Source organism: Cynoglossus semilaevis, unplaced genomic scaffold (assembly GCF_000523025.1).
Source record: "Cynoglossus semilaevis isolate Cse_v1.0 unplaced genomic scaffold, Cse_v1.0 scaffold261, whole genome shotgun sequence".
Classification (NCBI taxonomy): Eukaryota; Metazoa; Chordata; class Actinopteri; order Pleuronectiformes; family Cynoglossidae; genus Cynoglossus; species Cynoglossus semilaevis.
The window spans coordinates 38,464-50,760 of NW_007585133.1; the positions used below are offsets into that span (position 1 = coordinate 38,464).

A 12,297-nucleotide genomic window follows, 5' to 3' on the forward strand; every position below is an offset into this window, starting at 1 on the left:
ACATGAATGGTAATTAGGATTGCTCCAATAACAGGTCTGTTACGGCACATCTTCAGCCAGTGGTAGTCCACAAAACTGCAATTAATGGCCTGTCTGTTTAGTCTTATGAGACTTGACTAAGATCCTCAACATTCTGACTAGATGTTCTCATCCACCACGTTTTGATCAGCGTGTGTTTAACTTGTGGTGCTTTGGATGAGAATAATGTTTTGTCAAAAATGAGTCCACTCAGTATTCTGCACTTCACTCTATCCCTGCACTCCTTTTTAGGCATATTTTATGAAAATAATACATTGGAGTGTAGGTGATAGGACCCCTTCTATCAGGAAACCTTCTCTGTTAGATAGCACTGTAAAATATGCTGTTGGTTCATACCCCTATTTTCCTAACACAGAAATAATTTAAATAAATATCAAATAAAGATCTGATCAAATAAATAATCAAATACAAGACCTCAAAGTTTTATAGTTTTACTTGCAAGCAAAGAGTACAGGACAATGCTTACATTCAGAACTGCACTGAGGTATTCCTCAGTTCTTAAAGCTTATATACAGTGTTTTTACACACATATCAATGGTCAGGCCCCTGACCTTTACAGACATGTGGTGTGCACGTGCCACTTCTGAGTGCATGCGCTGCAGTTAATCAAGTCAGATAAGATCAGGTCAAACTCAATATTATTTATTCATGCAGATTATTTTATTTCAACAATTTAGAGAGGATACACAAGCACAGTCACAAACTGGCTAACAGTTTAGTAAGGATGGTTGGTCCACTGTCAGCTTAGCAGAAATTCATTAAACTGTCAGCATGCTTTATTTGGTTGACTGCTATATATATATATATATATATACATATATATATATATATATATTTGTACCAGGTAAGTAAATTATGAAGCAGGGTTCTTAACATATGTTCTTAACAGGGTTCTTAACAATTTTTTTCTACACAGGACCTTGCCATCCAAACCCCTGCCACAACAAAGGAACGTGTGAGATCAGTGAGACCTTCAGGGGCGACACCTTCATAGGTTATGTCTGCAAGTGTCCACCGGGGTTCTATGGAGTTCACTGCCAACACAGTAAGCTTGTCAGAACACATCTATTCTCAGGGAGTCTAGTAAACTTCTTTTAAATTAAATTAGTGGTTTTTAGTTAAGTTTAATTTTGTGATGCAAAATTATCAGGCAAATGAAAACAATGACTAAATTAAAATGCTATTTGTGTCCAAATTAAGAAGATCCTATATCATTCTCACCATCACTATTGTATATTGCATCAGTTCCTAAATTTGTTTACAGTACATGTATTAATATTTTATGTGCCCTTTTGCCTGTTCAAAAAAGATTCAGCTTTGTAAATTAGAATTTGAGCAATTATATTAATATTTAGCTGATTTTCCATTTTTTTCTGGCAATACAAAAGGATAAACAATGTACATGTATCTTGCTGTACATGATCCTTTCTAATCGTTTGCTACCATGTCAGGTTACATTGGTTGATGTAAGCTTCGCTGGTATTTTTGGTAATTCTTTGATTTGATTTTCTGTCTTGATTCAAAGTAATCTGAGCACAAATAATGACCTTGAATAGTGAATGGATGTTTAACATCAGATGGCAAGTAAACCACTGTTTAAAGGACATGTTCAGCAGAACGGTTGTGGGTGTGTGGGGAAAAGAATTGCTGAAGTTGCTTTCTTTTGTTGGGCATGCTCTTAATAAAGGTTAGTGTCAGAAGTTTTTTTTTTTTTTTATGCTGCTTCAGAGATAATGCCGATAGTCCAGGAGTATTGTTCTCATCCCAGTACAATTTACACCCTGTCTTTAAAATGGGTCTGAACTATAAAGCCTGTAACCAGACACGAGGGGGATCACAATCGTGTTATGCAATATATTTTGAGGTGCAACGAGTGCATTTTGCTGTTTTCGATCATATTGGCTTCAGAATAAGTCCTGATGTTGTTGTTTTTGCTACAAAACAATAAAGCCTTTTATTGATTTCTTTTGAAATTTTACAACAGCTAAGTCGTTTGATTTGATAACTGTTCATAGCGCCGCCAGAGGAAAACTTTTTTATGCCCAAAAAATACTCTTGAGTTATGTCTTTCCCTTTTTCACTTGAAGCTGGCCGTGTCACTGTTCAGTAGTACTATTATATAGGCCTTACTGACCCCCCCCCCCCACCCTTTCTTCCCCGCCCCGCCCCCCGCACAGACCCACACACCCACACCACACACTGCGATCTTGCCCAGAAGATGAACCCTGGAGTTCCACACCAATGACAGAGACATTGCCTCTGGGCCAAAGTGCCACAAATATTGAAACAATATTGCATAAATAGATTAAGTTAGTGTTAGTCTCAAACAGGATTTTTCAACTTTGGGGTCACAACCCCATATGTGGTTGCCAGGAATTCAAATAGGGTTGCCTGCCATGTCTAGAAAAAAAATAAACTTACATGACAAACTGAAACTAAAGCAATACTTTCCATCTTTCAAATCTTTACTGTGGCCAGTTAAAGACTAAAGTGAGTGAGTGAGAGATTGTTTGTTCACTGTCAATGTTCAGCCTTGTAAAAACAAGCTGGTTTAACTGTTCATGTGATCAGGGAAAAAAAAAACACAGTAAAACAAACGTAATCAAAAACTAATTCTCAGAAAAATATGCTGTGTGGTCACCAGAAATTTGTCAAAATGGAGTCACATGGCCAAAAAGGTTGGGAACCACTGGTGAAAAGGGATCACTTGTCATCCTGTCCACAGTTTCGTCTTTTTAACCAAGCATTGTGACATGTAGACAAAGGCCAGTTTTGTATTATGTACATAACACAGTTGTCCTTCATATGCCATGTGTGCCTGCAAGTAAATGTTTATTGTATCTGTCAGTCTGTGTTTCGATAAATGTTTTGAATACATGAATTTTAACCTATATTGAACAATCAAACTGAACCTCTGCATCTCTTTGTATATAGTAAGAGACCACTGGGGAGGCAGGTGTAGTAAATGAGCTACAGCTGATGGCAGTCATGTTTTCACATCTGTCGTTTTTCTCTCTCTTCACTGAAAGCTCGAGCATTCGAGCAAATGGATTGAGTCAACCAGATAAACTATTTGTCAATGCACTTCTATAAAGTGATGGCTATGGCATAGTTGTCATAATTCAGTTATTGTTTCCCATTGAGCCCACAGGGTGTTTGGAAACTGATTTGATATGGTGTGACTGCACATTAATGTCTGAAAATTTCCCTCACGGACATTATGGCTAAATGAATGAGAGAAAGTGAGCGAAAGAATATGATTCAAACCTTAAAGAGAAACCAAATATCTAAATACTTTCTTCAATAGGACATGATATTTTGAGATTTAAAAAGACAGTTTAAGGATCATTATTATATGATTTAATTCAATTAATAAATTATGAGGCAAAAGTAACATTCGTCACTTGTGTTAAATTTGTCACTCTTTGTTTCATTGCAGCCATTTGCTAAAATTAAAAAAGTTCATTTCATTTCTCATTAATGTACACTCAGCACCCCATCTTGACAGAAAAAACAGAAATGTAGAAATTTTTGCAAATTTATTAAAAAAGAAAAATATCACATGGTCATAAGTATTCAGACCCTTTGCTCAGTATTTAGAAGAAGCACCCTTTTGAGCTAATACAGCCATGAGTCTTCTTGGGAATGATGCAACAAGTTTTTCACACCTAGATTTGGGGATCCTCTGCCATTCTTCCTTGCAGATCCTCTCCAGTTCCATCAGGTTGGATGGTGAATGTTGGTGGACAGCCATTTTTAGGGTTGTCCACAGATGCTCAATTGGGTTTAGGTCAGGGCTCTGGCTGGGCCAGTCAAGAATGGTCACAGAGTTCTTGTGAAGCCACTCCTTGGTTATTTTAGCTGTGTGCTTAGGGTCATTGTCTTGTTGGAAGGTGAACCTTCGGCCCAGTCTGAGGTCCTGAGCACTCTGGAAGAGGTTTTCTTCCAGGATATCTCTGTACTTGGCCACATTCATCTTTCTTTCAATTGCAACCAGTCGTCCTGTCCCTGCAGCTGAAACACACCCCCACGGCATGATGCTGCCACCACCATGTTTCACTGTTGGGACTGTATTGGACAGGTGATGAGCAGTGCCTGGTTTTCTTCACACATACCGCTTAAAATGAATGCCAAAAAGTTCAATCTACGAGGAGAGGCTTCCGTCGGGCCACTCTGCCATAAAGCCCCGACTGGTGGAGGGCTGCAGTAATAGTTGACTTTGTGGAACTTTCTCCCATCTCCCCACTGCATCTCTGGAGCTCAGCCACAGTGATCTTTGGGTTCTTCTTTACCTCTCTCATCAAGGTTCTTCCCCCACGATTGACGGCCAGGTCTAGGAAGGGTACTGGTCCTCCCAAACATCTTCCATTTAAGGATTATGGAGGCCACTGTGCTCTTAGGAACCTTGAGTGGTGCAGAAATTCTGTCTCTGAGCTCCTTGGGCAGTTCCTTCGACCTCATGATTCTCATTTGCTCTGACATGCACTCTAAGCTGTAAGGTCTTATATAGACAGGTGTGCCATTCATCTTCTGCCTCGTGTGGTGTCACACCCCTGCCTTGTCAAGAGAACAAGTGCCACATTATTGGGCAAGAAGCCAAACATGATAATGGACTATCACAGAGTGAAGATTAGAACTGATTGGCTTGGTCATTATTTTATTTCACACTTTCATACTCTGTCAAGGACAGTGTGGTGTAGAGCCTGCTCACGGGACTTCAAGTGAAAGGTCTCAAGTGAAAAAAAAGGTCAGCAACAATGTTTTGAACTTCAAGGTGGATTATATAGTTTTCGGTTAATATGATGTTTTTTGTTTGTCAACACTGAGCATCTACTGTAGGTCCACTCTCTTGGCTAGTCAGTGCACTATTCTAGACCTGCTGGAACAAAATAATTAATAGTAAATGTATATAAACAGCACGTGATTTGGAGCTTTGTGTGCAGCGTGAGTGAAGCGAAAGACCAGCTAAGGCAACAGGAATGAAATGGGAAAATTGTAACTTTTCAGGCAGCAAAACGTGCTGCACCACATCCAATCAGTGTTGAGTTGATCCCGACGTGACCTCCCTAGAGTAAGAAAATAAGTTTAGAAACACTGGTGGACAAACGTACCATCGCCGTGTGTCTTGCACTAACAATAATAAAACCAATGATGAAAAATAGTTATGGGTTACAGTTAGCCAGGAGGTGGGACTTCCTGGTAATTTAAGGATGATCATTTCTGAGGATGAGGACTTTCTTTTCCCCTCTATCTCTTTTGGTGTAAATACTTCATTAGGGATCGTTCAGTGAATCTAAGTAATAAGCAGCTAGTTGTATGGACCCTGATGGTAGCTATCCTGACTCTTATGTTGCTTAATTTTACAGACTGCAAGGAAATGTAGTGCTCTGACTGAAAAAAAGATGCCACACCTCTTATTTACTCACAAAAAAGAGAAAAAAACAAACAAACAAAAATAAAATACAAATAAAGGATCATGACCTTGCTGTAAATAGGCACAGTGACAGAAAATAAGTTGCTATAGTCCGGCTTATTAGAAACATAATTACATTCTCGCAATAAGACCAAATGTCACAATATGTTTTAGCGCAGCTAAGCTGAGGCTAATTCTGATGTCATGTGATCACAGTCAAGCATAATTAACAGATTTTAATGGATGGAGCAAACACTCATACTTAGCAGTTTCTGTGCGTAATGATTGAAGGACATGTTTTTTACCAGCTTGGCTCACATCTTTGGGCTGATTCCATCTTCCCCTCAGATCGATACCATCTTTGGCTTTCCTTTAGAAACACAGAAGCAGGGCATAAATGTGGGATGTGTGATTGTCTTTTTTTTTTTTTTTTTTTGCACAGCTCCTCCATTTGATCCTGTATTGACAGTTACTATGACGCTGCGTTAGCCCCACTGCCTTTTGTGACAAAGTAATCAGCAGTGTTTATGGCTGTGGCCTGATGTGAAACCACAAGAAGCCATTACAATTCGTCAATTCACCTGGGGCACTTTCCAGGCTGCCTTTTATTAGAACAAGAGAACAAAAAAATCTGCCATAAAGACTCTGTGCTAACACAAAGTATTAGTGACATTTCCATGTGTTTTGTACGTGCAAATAGACTTTTGTACGTGCAAATAGACTTTTAATAGCAGAACTCATGTTTGAGTTTTGAACTCATGTTTTTTCAAAACCATTATCCATCCATCTATTATGTGTAACTTATCCCTTATTAGGAAAAAATATATATAGTTAAACACTACATAAGATATAGTCAGCTGTTTAATTTGCTGCTGAAATTAAATCATTGTTATTATTATTGTTTTTATTTTTATTATAATTAAATACAATATTAAATTAAATAATGAAAAAAATAATTAACCAAAGAGAAGTGATGTAAAATAGAAAGACCATCAGTTAGCATCTGTGTTCAAATCCATAAATATTGTCTTGCGTGTCCAAGTATCTGCACTGCTCTCATAAACACTTTACCACCTTTACATAATCCAGCTATGAATCTCTGACCGGTGATGTCGTTAGAGCATAGGGGAAATTGAAATGTTACTCACTTTATCATGACATGCTCAGATTTTTTTTGTCTTTTATTCATTTAGTTGCATCTAGGAGATACACGCAGCAGGCATTGGCATTTGCGCCTTCTGTGTGGATAGAATTGTAGGTGTTACATATAATCGCCCATATTAGCATTTGTTAGTACCATCACTCCTGTAGCTGCTCCTCTGACAGTAAACAGACTGTTTAACATATGGACTAAATGAGTGTTTGTTTCCTCCTTCTGTTCACCATAAATGCTACTTTGTAGACTGATAACACTGCCAATGAATAGACACATATTTCCAACTAATGGTTTTTGCACACTGCGTCCACAAATTAGCTCTCTGTTCATCTCAGTACCACAGCTCAACAAAGTGCCTCTGCTGTTTTGTTTAGCTCCAGGGGGGAAAGTTGTCCATATTCAGAGATGTGCCAACTGTCTTATACCATGCAAAAGTGGTAAATTTTGTTCTAGGGCAGATTTATATGTTTAGTTTCAGAAATAAATAAGTTTAGGAGGCAGTATTACTTAAAGTGTTTCCAACAGATTTAAGTACAGCTTAGTTTTTTAAGGATTAAATAAGTTCTGAAGTAAAAACTTCTATGCTAAAGTGAAGAAATCCTTGGTTCACAGAAAGTCAACAAGCAGCATCTGTTTCGTCACAGTGCCTTAGGTGGCTTCTTAAACCTGTCTCAGTCTGGACTGATATCACAACCATCAGTTCCACAGTGCTTTATTTATATTCATGGCTTGCCTGGATGTTTGCTTGAAATAATTAAACATATACACATACTGTATACTAACTTGTTTTATTTTGTATACAGTAATGTAGAGCCTAGGACATGCATTTCTGTTAGGAAGCTCCCACTTTTTGTCTTGTCAATGAAGATTTACACATCTAAAAATATGCCTTGTACCTGAAGCGGCCTTAGAACTCCGTATGTGAACGGCGTCAGCCTCAATCCCTTTTCCCCAACTGCACCGTTACTGTGATCTCCAGTTCTGCAAAGGCGATTTCCAGACACTCTCTCAACATTACAATTTATAATTCCACAGCTCAACTGCTGCCAGAGTCTGTGGCGAGAAAAGCTGCATTTACAGAAATAGATGAGTGCAGAGTCTCCTGAGGGGAAAGGTCCATCCCAAGGCCATCAAAAATCCTGAGAAGCCACGACAGTCACACAGTCAAACCAACAGACACCAGAGATCAACAATCTGAGGAGAGGCGTTGAATGTGTGTTTGCTCTTTTCTGTCTCATAAGAGTCTCAGTAGGTTCAAATGGAAGGAGGGATAAGCTTGTAGTGAAGCAGTTGTGTCGGATTTGCTCGGAGGGTAAACATGCACACACACACACTCGGCACGCGCACACACATATATAGATACAGTATACATGAAATCATGGATCATATTTCTGTGATGTTAAAATCTGGTCCATCAACACACTTGCTTTGGCATCTGTAATAAGATTAAAATAACTTTTAAACATCAGGATATCAGATACTTGAAGATTTCTTTCTTGATTACAGGATGTGGCTTGGGATTGACGGTTCGCCAGTTGAAATCCCAAAAAACAGTAAAGATGTAATTTGTTCAGCCTTCATCACAACACTCATACAGTACTGCCCTTGGGTCCAATTTCCTGTATATACAGTAAATGATCCAGCATTAGAGTGTCACCAGTTTAAACAGTCTCATCTCATCTATAGTTTTCCCTCATTAACCTTATTGTAGTTATTTTTGGACAAAGCCTCTGTTATTTGAAAGTAATAGAAGTTTTCTTTATTAAGGCACAGAAGTGTGACTCACTAAAAAAATATCAACCTGAAATAGGCAGTATGGATCATTTAGAGCAGTGTTGCGGCATTAAGCCATACACAATTCATTTCCTGCAATAAGTCTTGTTGGGCATTTTGCAAAGCTGGCACTGGATTCAATATACATTTTTTATGTTCTTTGCAGGAAAGGAATAAAAAGGAGGAGCTTTAAAATATGGATTATCCACTTAAGTGTATGCATCTTTCTGAATGTATACACAAATGTATTTTTATTTACTCTGGAGCCCTTATTTCCTTTGACATACGGCCTAAATAATGTTTTAAATTCTCAATGTACCATAATTTAATTGTAATGCTAGCATTATACTTACCAGGATCCAGGTACCTTACTTAGCATGCATTTATCACTAATACAATATTAAGGTAATCTTTGTTTAGTAATTAAAGCCTATACTTTGTTTACTGCAGCCAACTCTATAATAATATAATCAACCACATTTGTCTGGTCTGTGTTTGCTTACTTTTATACTTACTTCATCCAGTTATTTTAAAGTTTAATTGGGTCTAGGGAAAGTGAAAGTCAATTCCAGTTTAGTTAAACAATTAGTCTTTTTCTCTTTGCCACAGTTAATGTTAATGTTATTGTAACTGCTCAAATTTTTTTCTTTAATTTTAGCATTGCTCGTCTCTGCCACAAATCACAATATTTTTTAAATGGTTGTTTGCACTGAGCAGTTAAACTAAACTTTGTGTTCCTAGTTTCTCTTTAAATATATACTGTCACATTTTAGACAAACAGCCTGTGAGGTGGATGCAGACAACATAATGAGACGTGTTAACCTTAATGTCACTGATGGTTCCAAAGAACTCGATTGGATGTGAATGTAAACCTTGGGTTGTTCTCGCCTCTCTCTTAGAGGCAGCGAATGCTGCAGCTGTTTGTCAGGGAGGCTGATTGACTCTGGGTGAGTTGGTCGTCTTGGGACATTGGTAAAAAATAAATAAATGATGCAGCAGAAACAGATGTCTGGTTTTTGCATCAAGCTGCCACCATTAGCACATTGACAGAAGCATAATTATGTCTGTTGTCTGTGACATCTATGCATAAATTTGCATTACAATATAATCGGACTATAAAGCCATAATTAAACTTGGGGATCATGTACATAAAGCTGCAGGATTTTTCTGTTGTATTGACTGCAGGATTCCTGGTGATAATCCAGATGGCACTTAGTTACATGTCCTGGTCAAGGAATGACCAACTTTTCCACTCGATTGCTTTAGTTTGGTTTGGCAATTGCAACACTTGATTATTTCTTAACATGGCAGCATCTGGAGAATTTGGCTCCAAGTTAAATCCTGTAATTTGCTGTGCTTGCTATCACGAGTCCGTACAATGGGTTCAGCCTCTCCTCTCTGTAACACTATTTGTCAACCCAAGTTAACCTGCTGGTATTACTGCTGGCTCATGTTCAGAAATTTGGTACAGTATCTAAATAAGCCTTAAAGAAGTGTAGTTAGGATTAATTAAAAAATAGATTATCTCGGTTCGTGTTTTGCTTTTGAATTTTTTTCTAATTAATGTATCTAGATTAATCACGATTAATCACGTTTAGTGCATATCTATTGATTAATCATTACCTGCCTCTGTAGTTTGTTGAAGCTGTGGTTTTGCCTTACAACCCATGATGTTACTCACTGGTAAAATGTCAACAATCTATCGCTTCTTTTTTTTTCTGCCACTACATTAAGGAGTTACCACATCAGATCATTTACTTCCATCTCACCCTGTCCCTTGTCGCTTCCTTACATGCATCTTCATTAGCTCATGAAATGACTTTTGAAATCTGTGAATTTGGTTGATCCAAGATTGCTGGTGGGGGAAAAAAGATCACATTTGTGCAATTTATAAAATGTGTGTGTGAGAGAGAGTGAGTGACATATATATAGAGAGAGAGAGTGAGAGAGGAAGAGACATGTGTGTGTGTATCCATAAAAAACCTGGCCAAAGATCAGTGTTGTACTTCTAATGCTTCTTTCCTGCTGCTCCCTTCTCATACCCAGGAGGATCTGACCTTAACTTTCCTTTGTCTGAGGGCATTTTGGGTAATAAGCTGAAAGGTGGTTGGGACCACTTTTCTCTGCCCTGCTGACATGTTCTTATGTTGTATTTAAGATTCTAGGTGAAGCCTTTCACTCCGTAGATCAAAGCTGAACTTTTTCTTTTCCTTTAAGTTCACTGTAAACAAAAACAGCAGCTGATGCCAAGCTGGATCTTATAAGCCTGATGGAGAAGGAAGCTAAACATGTTGCATTGATGTGCAGGTTTGTAAAGGTTGTTTGACTCATGTGGGTTCAGTATAATGTAGATAAAGAATTTTAAAAATGACGAGATTAGATTATAAACTTAAAAATTGAACATGTTTACTTTTGTGTTTTTTTCACTTGTCGTTAGTATTCATCATTATTATCATTATTATTCCTTCTTATTTGTTCCAAGTCCATGAGCATCTGTTTTATCCTTACTGTGAAGGAATAGCAGGGAAGGCACTGTTACCAGGGCCTCATTGTGAATGCCCCCCCATGCCCACTCTCCTAGTCACTTGAGATTCAGTGTCACCTCCTGGCCTGTGCAGTAAAGATGGACCTGTTGGCAGACGGCCAGAGCATGAATAGAGTTGCATTTTAAAATCCCAGGTGGTGGGAAAGTAGTTAGACCCACTTATGCCCACGGGCTTTTGGTGGACACTGCAAACCAAGCTGCACAGAGCTGCATTGAATTAGGAGTGGTCACTGTGGCGGAATTAGTTTAACTGTTCTTTTACTTCAAACTAATTCAGTTTGATAGGGGAAAAAAGAAATAAAAGATTGGGATTTAGTAGATTATCACTGAACATTATGCATTTTAAAAGTATAAACTGTCTTACCGTCTGACTTACTCCCAGTAAGAGTATATATTGTCTAATAATTAATGTTGATCTAAGCATAAATATAGAATTATGTCAGAAATTATGTCCAGAGAATCTAGTCTGGTTTAATAGGCTCCTCCAGAGCTCTCAGCCAAACGTGTTTCAGCCTGTGGCCTTGGACCTCCTTCATGAAGGCTACAAGTAAAAACAGACAGAGTGTAACTATAGAGTTTTAACTATTTTGTCTAACAAATAAAAAAAAACATATCTGTGACGAGGGTGTCAAGTTTATTTATAAGTCATTATAGAAATAATGTCTGTTAAAATAACTACTGCATCTTAAAGTGATTGTCATGTTTGTATACAGGTGCTGTCGCATTCACATTTGAAGAATATTCATTTCTGAGATAATGACACAACATTGTTAATCCAGTTAAAAGAACAGAAAGTGGTAGTACCGTTCCATTTTCACTACATTACATACTTACAGTTCTCTTTTTTGTTCCTTGTTTGCCTCCAATATTGAGCCCCTCTGCTCTGGTTGCTCTTACCTCGACTTTTAGGGCAATTAAAGAGTTTACCAAGTGTCCCTTAGATTGGCGAGACAGAGAAATCAAGCTTGGAAGGATGTGCAGCAGGTGAGGTTGATTAAGGACAGAGAGGGGAATGTAATCACAAGTGAGGAAAGTGTGCTGAGATGGAAGGAATACTTTGAGGAGTTGTTGAATGAGGAAATTAAAGGGAAAGTAGAAACGGGGAACCAGAGACAATTAGGAAGAAAGCAGATCAGGTTAGAAAGGATGAAGTTAGAAAAGCCCTGAAGAGGATGAAGAGTGGAAAGTCAGTTGGCCCTGATGACATACCAGTGGAAGTATGGAAGTGTTTAGAAGTGGCAGTAAATTTCCTGACTGGTTTGTTTAACAGAATTTTAGAGACTGGCAAGATGCCTGATGAGTGGAGAAAAAGTGTTCTGGTGCCAATTCATAAGAAGGGTGATGCACAGAGTTGTAACAACTACAGAGGGA

General features: G+C 38.2%; 1 protein-coding gene across 4 annotated transcripts in view; it reads left to right on the forward strand.

Moving 5' to 3' along the window:
- The window catches only part of LOC103398856 (EGF-like repeat and discoidin I-like domain-containing protein 3), a 116,925-nt gene that overhangs the window by 35,642 nt on the left and 68,986 nt on the right, over positions 1-12,297 (forward strand). For all 4 annotated transcript variants that reach the window (XM_017030947.2, XM_008337605.3, XM_008337604.3 and 1 more), the window contains one exon: positions 956-1,084. In XM_017030947.2, the coding sequence (XP_016886436.1) occupies positions 956-1,084 (129 nt within the window). The remainder of the gene's footprint in view (positions 1-955; positions 1,085-12,297) is intronic.